The sequence below is a fragment of the Aureobasidium melanogenum genome (assembly GCF_000721775.1).
Source record: "Aureobasidium melanogenum CBS 110374 unplaced genomic scaffold scaffold_3, whole genome shotgun sequence".
Lineage (NCBI taxonomy): Eukaryota > Fungi > Ascomycota > Dothideomycetes > Dothideales > Saccotheciaceae > Aureobasidium > Aureobasidium melanogenum.
The window spans coordinates 1,442,616-1,458,361 of NW_024470055.1; the positions used below are offsets into that span (position 1 = coordinate 1,442,616).

Consider the following 15,746-nt stretch of genomic DNA (forward strand, 5'->3'; position numbering starts at 1 on the left):
GCTGGTTGCTTCTGCTGGGTTGTCGACACATACTCTACCTATTCGAACCATTCGACCATCTTCAACCACCCTCTCTTCGACAGCGAGCAACAGAGGCTAATGGGCGGGTAGTCGTCACTAATGAGCTTCCCCTCGTCCAACAACACGCATAATCCTTCCGACAACCAGTTTTCGCAACCCCAGCAGTCGACCTCACGCGCCTCGAGGCCAGCACGCCGCGGCCTTCCCCCCATCTCAACCCAGGCCCCGTCTGCTACCAACTCGCCCGCGACGCGCCATATTCTTAGTCGCAACTCGTCCGCTTCGTCAACCTCGTCTGTGCTGTCGCCCACCCAGCAGCAGCAACAGCGCTCAATCTCTAGTGGGGTCACGTCTACACCCACTTCAGCGACACTGCCACCAGCTCCCCAGTCAGCTGGAAGGAGATTCGCAAGAGCTTCTCAACAGCCGCAGTCCGTCTCGGCCTCGCCAATCTCGGCTCAATCGTCGGGCGCGCCGTCTGGACAGTTGACCAGCTTGGTCATTACCCAGCTGAACATCCTGCTGAGTACTCTGAAGGACGACAAGAAGTGGGAGATACAGGCCGAAAAAATCCAAAAGGTAAGCGTCGCATTGGCAGCGCTTGTCTAGTGCATCAGAATTGACTTGATGGCAGTTGGTGGATGCGCACGGAATGGACGTGTCGACAACATATTTCCGGAGGCTGTTGCAGAGCAATGCTCCTCTGATCTTCTCATCAAACCAAAATGCACAGCGCTCAGCATCAGACAGCGGGAGCTATCCGCTGCTCGTCAGCGAGATGCAAAAATTGACACGCATGCTTTCGCAAGCTGCAAAGATTGCTGACGCCCTCGACACCAATACCGATGGCGACCTCTTCAAAGATTTCGACCTATCTACCTTCATGGATCATTTCAGACTAGACCCCACCGCGAAGGTCACCCTTGCGCTAGCCTGCAAGTTGGTCTCGAAGCAAGACATCAAGACAAAGGGTATCTGATCCGACACATGTCCACCTGAAATCCCAACCTCCAAAATCTCGTTACTAACATATACCCTCCAGCCGATGCGATACTGAGCAACAACTACTCGCCCTTTCTAGAAGCCATCGCAAACCCCACCGCTGACGACATCAGCTCCTCCTTCCTATCCAGTATCCTCTTCCGCCTGATCCTCGACCCCCCACGGCAATGGAATAAAGATGCCCAGGAGCACCTCCTTGGCAGCTTAAACGAACGCTTCGTAAAGCTTCGCACCTACCCCTCGAGCGAAGTTAGCGCTTTCATTGCCTTCATGGATCTGATCCCTACCAACACCGCCCTCATCCGCCCCATACAAAGGGAGGGTCCCAGAACCACATCCTCAGTCGACAGCTGCAAAGATGTCCTGGCTAGAGTGGATCAAATTTCGCCGCAGTTGGTCGCTGTGGCACTGGCGTATATGCTCCTCTCTGACGAGTCTTACGATATCGGCGTCTTCGTTTCCGCCGTCCGCCAGCACCCCCAGGCACAGAACTTGGATTGGTATGCCGTTGTGAAGGCTTTCGACATGGCCCCTATGCGCATCACCAAATCGCAGTTCCTGGCTCTTTACAATGCCTTGCTCCCTATTGCTCGCGAGACCGACACCTTCGACATTCAGTGTCTGTGGGGCGGTTCGTGGCTCTCGACCAACGCTCAGCTATCTTTTGTCACCGCCTTCCTGTCTTGCTCGCCTCAGGAACTGGACGCCTCTCAGATCCCCCGTCTGCGTGCCGCCTTCTCCATGGACGAATTTGCTGATGCGTCTGAAGAAGTCAAGGCCTATGCGCAAAAGGCTGTGAGCCACCCGATGGTGTCCTTGGAAGCCACAAAATTCCTTTTCCATGTCATCTTCCAATCGCAGGATGCATACAACCAGGCGCAAAACCTCGGAATCCCCGAAATCGTTATTAACGCCAACACGGATATCTTCGTGTGTGCTGCGTCTGCTTGTGAGAAACCGTGGGCAGCGCTTCAGGAAATGGCGCTTAATCAGCTCTTCCGTCCATTCTTCCACAAATCTCTCCCTAACTATGACTTCGTTCTGCATGCTCTTTGGAAGCACGACAAATCTTGGCTGGCTAGCAAACTGGTTGAAGCTTACAATGCCGACCCAACCTTACTAGCTATCATCTTTGAACACGCTCGCCAACATGCATGGACAGATACTCTCCTTCTCATCACAAATGAGTTTGGACTGGATCTTGCTGCATACGGCCACGGTCAAGGAGAAGTTGATCTAGAAGTTTGGGCCCAGGGTCATCTTGAGATATCGCCCCAACAGCTTGCTGGAGCCGTTGTCACATTCTTGAGAATCAAAGCCGAAGACGAGCAATCGGTCCAACGTGATCACCCACACCAGGTTGTGCCTCTCAAGGTCAAGACAGTCTACGCTTTACTCAACGTCATCCATGGACATCTCAGTGACGAGGAGATTGGGGCCATACAGCGCGTTTGTCTTCAAGTTTACCCCCGTTTGATCAACTATGGCTATAAGTTCGATCATGTGATTGATGCCAACGGTGAGAATGGCAATGCTCTCTCCGAGGACGCTGATGCAAAGATGCAAGAACAATACAAGATGATGTACAGCAACGAAGTGGATCCAAGAGGTATGATCGAGCGTCTTCAACATCTTAAGGAGTCCGAGGACCCTGCCGACCAGGACCTCTTCGCTTGCATGATTCACGGTCTCTTCGACGAGTACAACTGCTTTGGTGAATACCCATTGGAAGCTCTGGCCACGACTGCTGTTCTGTTTGGTGGTATCATCAACTTCGGTGTTCTCTCCTCTCGCGTTACACTTGGTGTTGCTTTGTTCATGGTCCTGGATGCTGTTGCAGAATATGCTCCAGAGGATTCCATGTACAAATTTGGTCTTCAAGCCCTGCTTCATTTCATCAACCGCCTTGAGGAATGGCCAAGCTTCTGTACTCGTCTTATCGCAATCCCTCATCTGCGCGGCACAGAAGTCTGGACCAAGGCCGAGGAAGTTGTGCGTCGTCAGCCTGGCCTTGATCTGCGTAGTGGTGGTGACTTGCAGCCCGAGCTTTCGCTTCCAAATGGCAACCTAGAAGATTTTGTCCTCGAGTCACAATATCCTCCATTCCGCAGCATTCATGTCGAAGCGCCGTTAAGGCCTGAGATCTACGAAGAGCCCGACGAGGAGATCTCGGACAAGGTCATGTTCGTCCTCAACAACGTGTCAAAGCACAATATCGAGGAGAAGTTCCAAGACCTGCAATCTGCTCTTGAAGAACGCCACCATCAGTGGTTCGCCAATTACCTTGTCGAGGATCTCGCTAAAGCACAACCCAATTTCCAGAGTCTCTACCTGCAGATCCTGACCATGTTCGATGAGAAGATCTTGTATGCAGAAGTGCTGCGAGAGACTTACAGCAGTGTGTCAAGAATTTTGAACGCCGAAGCAACGATGAACAACTCTCAAGATCGTACTAATCTGAAGAACCTTGCCACTTGGTTGGGTATGCTTACTTTGGCTCGCGATCAGCCTATTTTGCACCGCAACCTATCGTTCAAGGACCTTTTGATCGAGGCTCACCAGACCCAGCGTTTGCTCATCGCTATCCCTTTCACCTGCAAGGTTCTTTCTCAGGCTAAGGACTCCAAAGTGTTCAGACCTCCACAGCCGTGGTTGATGGAGTTGATTAGCTTCCTGGTCGAACTCTATGATTATGCGGAACTCAAACTCAACCTCAAGTTTGAGATCGAAGTTCTGTGCAAAGACTTAGGTCTCGACCATAAGGAAGTTGAGCCAGCTTCAATCATCCGCACCCTGCCCCTTCACCTTGAGGGCGAGCTCCTACAACAATACCCGACTGACACTATGGACGGCTTTGGTGATATGCATCTCATGTCTCTATCCAAGAGAGCTCCGAGCGAACGTTTCTCATCCCAGGATGTCCTCAAATCTCTTCCAGATCTTGGTGCTATGCTCAACTACCCGCCTTCATCAGGAAGCATCTCTCAAGCTCAACTGAAGAACATCTTCCTCGAAGCTGCCCAACGTGCCATTACTGAGATTATTGCTCCGGTCGTGGAACGTTCGGTTACCATTGCTGCTATTTCGACATCGCAGCTCGTCGAGAAAGATTTCGCCATGGAATCTGACCCCGAGCGATTCTCTTCGTGCGCTCACAACGTGGTCAAGGCACTTTCGGGAAGCCTGGCTCTTGTTACCTGCAAGGAGCCTTTGCGTATGAGCATTTCGAACAACATCCGCATACTCGCAGCCCAGAACTTGCGAGAGCCTCTTCCAGAGGGTTCCATTCTCATGTTCGTAAATGACAACCTTGACACAGTTTGCAAGCTTGTTGAAGATGCCGCGGAGTCACAATCTATGGCCGAGATTGATGCACAAATTCAGGAGTCGATGGAGCGTCGCAAGAGACACAACGAACAACGCCCTAGTGAGCCCTTCAACTTCCCTGCCGTTAGCCGATGGGCCTTCTTCATCCCCGACCCATACCGACAAGAACCTGGTGGCCTGAACCCCCAACAACTGGCCATCTATGAGGAGTTCGGCCGTCAAATGCGTCTACCTGCAGCCCCTCATGCCAATGCGGTATCGCAAGACAATACCCGCCAGCTGCAGGAGCTTACCGACAACTATCTAACGAGCCTGCCCACTCCTGCCGAGGCACCGGCTATTCCTCGACAAGGACAACAGCAACAGCGTCTTGTACCCGCACAGGGCCAGACTAATGGTTACATGACCACTGATGTCCTCATACAACATGTCTTTGAGGCACTAGCTGAACTTCAGCGTGTCGCCCACGAAGCACCGGAAGAGCACATTGGCGAGATCGGTCCTAGTTCGCCTGTCCGCGAGGCATATGCACAACTGATGCGCATGATTGAAAGCTCTCCTGAAAAGGAGCCACTTGCCCTCGCCGTTGTGCAGAGAGCAACGCTGTTTGCCTACACCAAGAGTGAAACGCGCCTCGAGATCGAGGTCTTTGTTGAAGTCCTGAACCACCTTTGTCTGATCTCCGTTAACACGGCTCGTAGCTTGACCATCTATCTGCAGTCAATCAACGATGACAAGGTCTACAATGGTCCTGTCACTGTCTGTTTGCTGAAGACTGGCCTGCTCGATATCCATCACGTCGATTTGCAAACCTCTCAGGCAATCATGCAGAAGAAGACCGTCGCTGTCGAGTTCTTGGGTGCACTGATTGATGAGCTGATCTTGAATGAGCATCCAGCTGCTCTTCGTGCAGACTTTGTCCTATCCTTTGGTGCTCTCGGCCAATGGCTCTCCGAGGACCCCAGCATCGAGCTGGGCAAGGACATTATCAAGAAACTTCAGGACGTGTCTAATGGTGCACCTCCGCCAAGTCCTCCTGCTTCTGACAAGCAGGATCAACTCGAATATGTGTTCGAGGAATGGGTACGCCTTCAGAGACCCGAGGTGCCTGAACGCTACTTGGTGGCTTTCATTCAGCAGCTGCAGAGTCGTAGCCTGCTCAGCAACCAGGAAGAATTCTCTGCATTCTTGCGTGTCTGCATTGAGATGTCACTGGACTGCTTCGAGCGTGAGGCTCTCACCTATGGCAGCCTCGACCACGCTTACATTCATGTCGACGCTCTTGCAAAGTTGATTGCTGCACTTGTCGCATACCAAAGTGAGGGTGAAGGAGTTCTTTCAGGCTCTAAGACCGACTATCTCAAGGCAATCCTTGGTCTGCTTGTGTTGGTTATGAACCACCAACAGACATCGCGTGCCGTCGATCGCTTCAATGACAGAGTCTTCTTCAGACTCATGTCTAGTCTTCTCTGCGAGCTCTCAATGTTCAGAGCACACCTTGGTGATGACTACCAGGACCTTATCCTTGTCTTCGGTAAAGCTTTCTTGGCATTGCAGCCCAAGTTCTTCCCTATGTTTACCTTCTCTTGGTTGGCACTTATCAGCCACCGCATGTTCGTGCCCGAGATCATGAGATCGGCAGACAGAAAGGGTTGGGATATCTATCTTCAGCTTCTCCAGGTCTTGTTCAGCTTCCTTGGCGACTTGGTCAGTACTCAAGAGATCTCGGTACATGCAGCAGAGTTCTACCGCGGTGTCTTGCGTGTTCTCCTGATCCTGCAGCACGACTTCCCTGAGTTCCTTACCGAGAACCACATGCGCCTCAACAGCAGTGTGCCTGCTGGTTTGCTCCAGTTGCAGAACGTCATCAACTGTGCATACCCTTCATCCTTCCAAGAGCTGCCTGATCCTTTCACCCCAGGTCTCAAGATGAACCGTCTGGAACAAGTTCGCCAATTGCCACACCTTCGTGGCGGACTTGAGGACGTCTTGTCCGAAGCAGGTATCGACACCGCTGTTGAGAACTTGCTCCAAGGCAAGGATATCAAGGACGATGATATCAAGACCGTCATAGATGGCATTGAGACCGAAAGCAAGCCCGATGCTCTGGTCATCAACGCATTGGTTTTGCACATCGGCAACACTGCTACCGCTGGATCCTCGGTCTTCTCACCCTCAGCCACTCCCAGCAGAGTGATTGAGCGTTTACTGCACGAGTCGCGCCATGAAGTCCGATACCAACTGCTCAGCGCAATCACCAACCAGATCCGTTACCCCAACGCCCACACCCACTACTTTTCGACTGCATTGCTCCACCTCTTCACAGTTAGCTCTGAAGACCTCCAACAACAGGTCGCCAGAGTCTTGGTCGAGCGTGTCATGTCCTCCAGACCTCACCCTTGGGGTCTGCTGGTAACCGTGTTGGAACTTGTCAAGAACAACTCTTACAACATTTGGGAACTTGGCTGGATGAAGGCAGCACCCGAGGTTGAGAGAATGATGTTGAACGTTGCACACAGCTCAGGACTTGCTCAGAGTCCACGTGCCATGACCTAGATTTCGGGGGGAATCTGGTCAACACGTTTTGAGCATTAAGCACGCGAATGCAATACAGCAAGCTCTCTCAAGAACATCAATCTACATGTTTGCTTTGGGGAAAGCAGATTTGAATGTTTCAACATGATCTTGGGTCAGCATAAACCTGCGACATGATTTCACACACAGAGACGGCGTCTGGTCGGCCTTCATTCCTCTCACACAAGCTTTCTTTCTCTTTATATTCCATCTTTCGTGTATAATATTGGGGGACACCATCGATCGTACCAAAAACGGAGTGGTAGTTATTTCTTGGCTTGGGGGGTTTTATTTGAATCGCAAAAAAGAGCATTAGAAGGCGGACACAGGGGGAGTAGGCGCTCGTATATTTCAACACTACAGAGAAGATGGAAGCGTGGTTTTTAGAAGGAAGAAACTACGATGATGACAATGATTGAAATGCCAAATTCACATGTTCAAACAAAGCATCCCGACAGATCCGCATCATCATTGTTCAGTGACATTTTAGCTATGGTCGACTGGGCAGGGGTTGAGACAACCAACAGGCACCTCGGATAAGGGTGAGGCTGAGACGCCAAGAATGACGACAATTGGGGGAAATAACACCGCCAGGTAGTTGAGAGGCGAGGGTGGTGCGTAGTGCAGTCGCAATCGGACCATCGTCGCAACATTTGTGTTCTTTACCAGACCCTTTGGCTTGCGTTTCCCCTTGTCACAGCAGGTTACATTCACGGTCGTCTTCGTAACGCGTAGCGTAACCCTCGGAACGAATCTTAAAGCTTCATCGACGTAACGCAACTGCGCGCGACGCCAGCTTCCGTAATTTGGCAATTGCATTCAGCCCCTCATCCACCACCCACGTCGTCGTATCTCGTTGATCCATCCACCCCAAACAATCCACATCACTTCCACGCAACCCACACACCACACCATGGCAGAAGGCTCAGCTGTACCCACTGCCAGCAAGGGCTCTTGGGGTTCTTTCCTCAAGGTACATCAACTCCCTTTTTGTTTGGCGCATCTGCTTCGACTTTGTCCACTGACCTGCCGCCACAGTCGATAGCCTCTTTCAATGGCGACCTCTCATCTCTCACTGCCCCCGCCTTCATCCTGTCGACAACTTCACTCACAGAGTTCTCGGCATACTGGGCTGAGATGCCCTCAGTCTTGGTCGCTCCCGCCTCGGAACAAGACAAGCAGAAGCGCTGCATGCTCGTCCTCAAGTGGTTCCTGAGCACTCTCAAGCAACAGTACACCTCGCGTAACGAGAAGCTCGGTAGTGAGAAGAAGCCCCTCAACCCCTTCTTGGGTGAGCTGTTCTTGGGCAAGTGGGTTGACCAGGCCGGCACCACTGAGCTCGTCAGTGAGCAAGTCAGGTATGTACATGTCTGTCGCGTCAGATCAACTCTTCTCTAACCACAAGCGTAGCCACCACCCTCCCGTCACTGCATACAGCATCTGGAACAAGCAACACGGTGTCCGTCTCCAAGGATACAACGCCCAGAAGGCCTCGTTCGGTAGAACCATCAACGTCAAGCAGATTGGTCACGCCGTCCTACACATTGATCAGTTCGACGAGGACTACCTCATCACCCTCCCCGCTCTCCACATCGAAGGTCTCATTACTGGTTCGCCATACGTCGAGCTCGAGAAGAGCACACACATCGTTTCCTCCACTGGTTACACTTGCAAGATCGACTACAGCGGCAAGGGCTGGGTTAGCGGCAAGAAGAACTCTTTCACTGCCACAATGTACCCCAACGGACGCGAAAAGGAGGTCATCTACACCGCTGAGGGACAATGGAGCGGCAACTTCACCATCAAGGATGCTAACAAGAGAGTTGTCGACTCCTACGACGCCGCGAAAATGCAGAAGACTCCCCTGACAGTTGCACCTCTCGAAAAGCAGGACCCTCTCGAGTCGCGCCGCGCTTGGTCCAAGGTTGCTGATGCCATCAACCGTGGTGATATGGACACCACATCGACCGAGAAGTCGCTCATCGAGAACCAGCAGCGCGAGTTGCGCAAGAGGGAAAAGGAGCAGGGCTCCGAGTGGCAGCGTAGATTCTTCAACCGTGTGCCTAACAGTCCACGTTTCGACGCCATGATTCACCAGGTTCCTGGCGGCAGTCTTGAGGCCGAGAAGACAAACGGAGTTTGGGAGTTCGACCCTGCCAAGGCCAAGGCAGCAAACCCTGCCTACGACATCTAAAGAAAGCCGCAACGAGGATGTAAATAAAACAGATGGTCAAGAGGCCGTTGTAGCTGGCACCTAGGGAGAGCGCCGAGGACAGAGAAAGAGTTGAGGTATTTGGGCATCTGGTTCCTTTTTCGTTACGTGGCTATTGGGAAAGTCTTTGGGGGTGTTTTTCTTCTTTTTTTCCTTTACTGCCTCACCTTCTTCGTGTGCAACATCGAAGAAGCATTCTCATAAACAGAGTTACATCATCGTTGAATGCAAGCAGAAACCTACCAACGTACAAATTTGGGTCGTGTGATCGATAACCTTCGGCTATGGATAGAAAAATCGTCTCCAATATCGTGTGCGTGAAGAACAAAAGCGATTCATCGTAGAGTTCCCTCGGGCAGAGGGAAGGGCCACGCTAGACTTCTGCAATAAAATAAATCTTTGATCGAAGTCCGCAGCATCTCTCAACTTTACTCCTGCTGTCTCGTCAAAGCTTTGTTCGATCATGACAGATAAGAATGCTCTACTAGAACCTAGGAAGACGACAACGGGGGGCATGACTGTTCAGATTATTACTGGTAATATTTGGATTGTTCAATCCTACAGATTTATCAAAGTGACGTCCTCTTCATTAGATGTTGCGGCCGCCAGTGACACTGATGGTCTGTCCACTGACGTACGAAAAGTAAGGACTGACAACTCCGAGAATGGCACCAGCAGCCTCGGTAGCAGTACCAGGTCTTCCCAGAGGAATGTCCTTGTAAGCACCAGCACCTTCTTCTCTACCCTTCTTCTGCGCACCGGGGATTCCCAAAGCGACCTTTTCACCATCAGGCGTTGTCACAAAGGCACCTTCTTCCTTTGCAGCAGTAAGTCTGGTAGCAATGAAACCGAATGCTACAGTGTTGCAGCGCACACCGAATGCTGGACCCCACTCTTTGGCGATTGTCTTTGTAAGGCCGGTGACTGCGGCTTTTGCGGCTGCATAGTTTGCTTGGCCTGCGTTGCCGTGCAAGCCTGAGGTTGAGGAGATGTTGATGATGTTTCTGGGGGCCTTGTCTTTGACGCGGAAGTAAGGAGCGGCGTTGCGGATGAGCTTGAAGGGGGCGGAGACGTGGAGGGACATGATGGTGTCCCATTGTTTGTCTGTTGTCTGTGGTTTCTTATATCAGACAGAGATGTCATTTGGAGAAAGCGACAAGCATACCTTGTGGATGACACCGTCCCATGTGAAACCTGCATTGTTGACAATGATGTGAATCTTGCCCTCGCCAAACTCGGCGGTCTTTTCAACGAGAGTCTTGAGGTAGGCATCGTCTAGCATATCGCCAGGCACGGCCAATGCCTTGCCTCCATTGCTGTTGATAGAGTTGGCTACAGCAGATGCCTTCTCGCCATCAATGTCTGATACGACGACTTTGGCTCCCTCGTTGGCAAACAGGCGTGCGGTTTCTGCTCCAATGCCTTGGCCTGCTCCAGTCACGATGGCAACTTGGCCAGCAAGAAGACCACGAGGGTAGTTGAGGTGGGAGGCGACTTGAGCGATGCGGTCGTTGGGTGCCATGATTGCTGCTACGTTGGTATCGTACTAGGAGAAGATGCGAAGGACCGGGTACGTGATATAAGTTACTGTCGTCAGATGAGGAGACCTACATGTTCAACATGCCGAGGCTATTTCGGCCGGTCGTTGTTCAGGGACATGGTCGATGGTTATGTGAGTTACGAGGCTTCTTTCTTGTTCGGATTACATCGGGTCCTGGAAGACAAGCCGATTCTTCCAGTCAACTTGACCAACTATGCTTCTGCCAATGCATGTTGTTCCATCTCGAGGCTGAGAATGGGTGTTCTTGAACAGGATCCGAGGTCGGACAGAATTTGTGGGGAGAGCTGTCATGACGTCTGGCCAATGTTTGATCTGCCCAGACGACGACCACCTCTTTTGGTGAGAAACAGAGTTCAGGTTCAAATCATCTTCATAGTTCTTTGATAAACGAAAGAAACCTGACCTCTCACACCAAAAGACTTAAAAATCAATTGATGGTCGAGCCACTGGAACTCACGACAAGGAAATTGTTTGCACCTTCCGATTTCTAAGCACAGACGAATATTCTGGACCGGCCATCTCAAACACTTCTCTTCGCCTTCTCAGACCACGACTTGAAGGAAATCACGACTGACTGAAACACCTGCCCAAGAACACTCGAAGAACCTTTCATTTGTGGTCAACAATGGCAGGTCAGACCAACAAGGAAGCCGCGGATCTCTTCCGCGAGGCATATGCCAAATCCCAGGATGAGCAAGACCCGCTATCATCCTTCCGCGACCAATTCATCATCCCAACAATCTCAGACCTGCACTCCAAAACCCTCAAACCCTCCTCGCAGGATCAACCACAACAATGCACCTATCTCTGTGGCAACTCTTTAGGTCTTCAACCACGTCTCACTTCTCAATACCAACAAAATTACCTTCAAACCTGGGCGACTAAAGGTGTCTATGGTCACTTTACCGAGATTGAGGATTCAAAATTGCCGCCTTGGTTGCATGTTGATGATGATGTGATTGATGATGTTTGCGATATTGTGGGAGCGAAGAAGAATGAAGTCGCTGTTATGCAGACTTTGACTGCGAATTTGCATCTCGCTATGGCCAGTTTTTATCGTCCTACTGAGAAGAGGTGGAAGATCATGATTGAAGGAAAAGCGTTCCCGAGTGATCATTATGCCGTGGAATCACAACTTCTACACCACAGCAAGGATCCTGCTTCTTCGATGATCCTTCTCGAGCCAGAAAACTCAAATAACCCTATCCTGAGTACTCAACAGATCCTCGCCGCAATCGACGAGCACGCAGATGAAACAGCCCTCCTTCTGCTACCAGGAATCCAATTCTACACTGGCCAGTTCTTTGATATCCCTACCATCACCGCTCACGCACAGAAACAGGGCATACTTGTGGGTTGGGACCTTGCCCACGCAGCAGGAAACATGCCTCTCAAACTTCACGATTGGAACGTCGACTTCGCAGCTTGGTGCAGTTACAAGTATCTCAACTGCGGTCCAGGCAGTATTGGTGGACTTTTTGTCCACGAGCGCCATTCTAGAGTTTCTGCTGCTTCATCCTCTTCACAACCAGAGTACACACCTAGACTTAGTGGTTGGTGGGGTAGCGACAAGAGCAGCCGCTTCGCAATGGAAAACGTTTTCACGCCGATTGCAGGAGCAGGTGGCTGGCAACTCTCCAACCCATCGGTCGCAGATATGACAGCTCTCCGCGCCTCCCTAGACGTCTTCAACAAGACCTCTCTTGCAGCTCTCAGAAAGAAATCAGTCGCGCTAACCGGATATCTGGAGAAGCTGCTCCTTGCAAGCACGGATATTAAAGATTGCTTCTCTATCATCACACCTTCTGACCCCGAGCAGAGAGGTGCGCAATTATCACTTCGTCTTTCTCCTGGTCTCCTTGACAATGTCATGCACGTACTAGAGAAGAAGGGTGTGGTAGTGGATGAGAGAAGGCCAGACGTCATTCGTGTAGCTCCTGCGCCGCTCTACAATTCTTGGAGAGATGTGCTGAGATACGTACAAGTCTTCACAGAAGCTTGTAAAGAGGCTTCGGCTAAGAAAAGCAAGGAAACAGAAGGATCGGTCATGGTGGAAGGCGGAAAGGATGACAAAGGCTGGAGTGAGGTGAAATAGATGCATACCTGCACAATATTGTCTCCGCCACCTTCGCGAATGTCGATTCCATCGGAGGATATCTTATCTAGCCTTTGCTTTCTTCATGGACGGAAGTGGTATTGCTATTGCTAATATTAGTCACTTTCTCCGGCTATATGCAGCGTCCCTTCACGCACTTGAAATTCCGATAGCAGAATGCACCCGCACAAATAGAACGTTGCCCGTCCATGTATAGTGACGAATCACCGTAGTTCTATTTATCTTCGACACCCCGCACCTGAGGTATGGCTTCGGGTCAATATGCATGCGCATGTGCATATGCGCATACATCGGCCATCTCACATCCACATCTGTCCCGTCAAGGCTTGATTCGCGGCTTCCTTCCGACTCCTAACGTTGCGTCTGTTGCGCTCTGATGAATTTCGACTCTCTGAGCCAGATCTCCGGCGGACTAAGTTAGCTTGAGCTACGACATCACCTCAGGTTGCTTGCGACTAGCTAGCGACATTTAGAAGGTCATATATTAATCCAGTTCCAAAACTCATCCATACGATTTCCTTATGTTTTGGATGAGATCTCAGCGTGGCGTTTGCGGCTTTGGCCCTTCGTCCAATAGTGGTTGCCATGCTGTAGGTGGGTCATTCCAGTGCAGACAAGAAGTTGTTTTGCTACTAGATGCCTGATCGCAGCTCGGTACAGCCTTGCAGTGACTTGAAATTTGATCATGCAGGCGCGATGCTGCGCCATCAGAAGACGAGTCGCCTTGCACTAGATGCACCCATCCATCGCTCAAGGTACGTACTCAGATATGTCTCTGTTGTTGATAAGACCACGTCTCTGCGTTGCATCTTTCAGGATCACTCCGCATCTTCGAACAAATTCTTGCATCTTATCTTCCTCACATCATTCTCACAATGGCACATACAGCGAAATTCGAAGTGATTCGAACACAAGCAGTCGAGTCTGGAGAGACTTCGCTGAACAGCAACACCGAAACTGGAGACAAAGTCCTAGTCAAGCCTCAGGTCCTTTCGTGGTGGCAAGCAAGCAGAATAGTTGGAGCTGTCCTGGACATGCTTGCTATAGCTCTCTCTTGCGCATTCTTTGTGTACGCTCTCGCAGTCAAGATGCACCAAAATATGCCTATGGAGAGTCCCCAAGTCAAAATTTTGCTAAGATTGTCCAAATTGGTAGGTGTCTGAGCGTTGAGAAGGCATTTGGCTCTTCATCACCTCCCTTCGTGGAACATGGCTGACGAAGGCTTTTACAGGGCCCTACTATCTACCCAGTTCTTTTTGCCGCCCTTATTGGTAGAGCCTTGAAGTCGATCGCATTCTGGAAACTCCAAAGAGGCAGTAAAATTGGCACCCTCGATCGAGTCCTAGGCAGTATGACCATCGTCCAGACGGTTCTCACACAAGTTCAGATGAGATCTTTGAGCCTGTTGGGCTTTTTGCTCATAGTAATCTGGTCGCTCTCTCCGTTGGGCGGTCAAGCTTCGCTACGAATCATTCGCTCAAACTTGCAGGCAAACGATACCATATGGCGACTCCAGTATGTCAATACCAGCTCGAACGTGCTGACTGGTATCTACGAAGGTGCAGACACTGCTTCGCAGTTTGTGCCAGTCAACGCGCTCTTTGGCGCAGCCTTGGTTGGTGCGTCGTCGAGTTCATCGTCCTCTGTTGATGCGTGGGGTAATATCAAGATCCCCTGGATTGAGAGGTTGAACACCACGTGGGAAGATGCCGAGGGATGGTATCCAATACCACAGCTCGGCTCAAGCGATGAATACGCAGCCCTCATCGGACTTCCTCTATCCATAATCTCGGATTCGAGCAATTCCACGGACAACTTGACGACATCGTTCGACGTTGAAACATCTTACTGGACTCTTTCGTGTCCTGTGTTCGAAGACTTGGGTGACGGTCTTAATGCGACTGGCTATTACGATCCCATCGAGGAAGCGAATTTAACAAGGGCAATGACTCCATTCCTGGACCCTAGTGTGGAGTCAATCTACAACACAACTGTGCCTGGCTCAGGCCAAAACCTCGATTTGTACTCTGTGAGCATGTACGATTACAACCAATCCTGGGATTCTCCAGTCAACACTCGGCTGCGACACATTACCTACATGGAAAACAACAACGGTCCAGCCCATTGGGTGGCTGCTAATTGCACCATCAGAACGACGTACGTCGAAGTCAACGTATTCTGTGCAACAGGCAGCTGCACAGGGGTGAAGATGAGAAAATCACGTCGACCATGCTCGCCAGAAAGCTGGACGGTTTTTGACGTTGCCGGATCCGCATTCTATTGGTTCAGTCCACGTTTCGTGGGTGCTCTTCCAGCAGGTCATTCTGTAGTCGCGTCTCCGTATCAGAATTTCATCCTTAACCCGGAGAATCCATTTCCTACCTCTTTCAACGTACCGCCGGTCACAACGGTCTCGAATTCCACCTTTGCCTTACGGCTGGGTCAATTGCTCAACACATTCTGGATGGCGATGCTAGCACCGACGGCAGTCCCTAAAGGCCTTCGAAATTCAAATCTCACTGCGGATACGGCAGAGATAGGCACAGTACTATCGAACACAACAGTTACTGAGACACAGACTGAATTTGTGTTGGAGTGTGACACATTCTGGTTTGTGGTCTTGCTTCTATCGTCAGGCGTCACAGCTGTCATAGGTCTCTGCGGGTTGGTAGCAGCTATGTGTAGCCGCGGACCAGACATTTCGTTCAACATCTCCTCACTAATCAAAGACAGTCCATTCTTTGATCAAACCAACGTGGCAACTACACTCAGTGGCACAGACAGATCCGTACTAATGAAGGATTGGTATGCCAAGTACGGAGATGTCGCTGCTGAAGATGAGGTTGGGTATATTGCTATTGGAAGCGGAAATGTAGCAGATCTGCAGACAGGGCGCCTGTATAGGTGATTATACATAGTACTGTCTCTTTTCT

General features: G+C 50.9%; 5 protein-coding genes across 5 annotated transcripts; 4 read left to right on the forward strand and 1 right to left on the reverse strand.

The window, feature by feature from the left end:
- Window positions 1–120: 120 nt before the first annotated feature.
- M437DRAFT_41491 (Not1-domain-containing protein) lies at window positions 121–6,906 on the forward strand (the record flags this gene model as incomplete). Its single annotated transcript, XM_041020389.1, has 3 exons — window positions 121–600; window positions 656–992; window positions 1,064–6,906. 3 exons carry the CDS (start codon window positions 121–123, stop codon window positions 6,904–6,906), a joined length of 6,660 nt encoding a protein of 2,219 aa, XP_040883130.1.
- A 931-nt stretch (window positions 6,907–7,837) lies between these two features.
- M437DRAFT_41295 (oxysterol binding protein-like protein) lies at window positions 7,838–9,118 on the forward strand (the record flags this gene model as incomplete). The annotated part of the gene is made up of 3 exons (XM_041020358.1): window positions 7,838–7,897; window positions 7,963–8,282; window positions 8,335–9,118. 3 exons carry the CDS (start codon window positions 7,838–7,840, stop codon window positions 9,116–9,118), a joined length of 1,164 nt encoding a protein of 387 aa, XP_040883131.1.
- Window positions 9,119–9,725: 607 nt separating this feature from the next.
- M437DRAFT_41619 (NAD(P)-binding protein) lies at window positions 9,726–10,658 on the reverse strand (the record flags this gene model as incomplete). The annotated part of the gene is made up of 2 exons (XM_041020410.1): window positions 9,726–10,247; window positions 10,302–10,658. 2 exons carry the CDS (start codon window positions 10,656–10,658, stop codon window positions 9,726–9,728), a joined length of 879 nt encoding a protein of 292 aa, XP_040883132.1.
- Window positions 10,659–11,322: 664 nt separating this feature from the next.
- Window positions 11,323–12,792, forward strand: M437DRAFT_81942 (kynureninase; the record flags this gene model as incomplete). Its single annotated transcript, XM_041027653.1, has 1 exon — window positions 11,323–12,792. One exon carries the CDS (start codon window positions 11,323–11,325, stop codon window positions 12,790–12,792), a length of 1,470 nt encoding a protein of 489 aa, XP_040883133.1.
- A 1,252-nt stretch (window positions 12,793–14,044) lies between these two features.
- On the forward strand, window positions 14,045–15,721 carry M437DRAFT_40911 (uncharacterized protein; the record flags this gene model as incomplete). Its single annotated transcript, XM_041020277.1, has 2 exons — window positions 14,045–14,532; window positions 14,848–15,721. Coding segments are annotated over 2 exons (1,362 nt in total), but the record flags the coding sequence as incomplete, so codon positions are not given.
- Window positions 15,722–15,746: the final 25 nt, after the last annotated feature.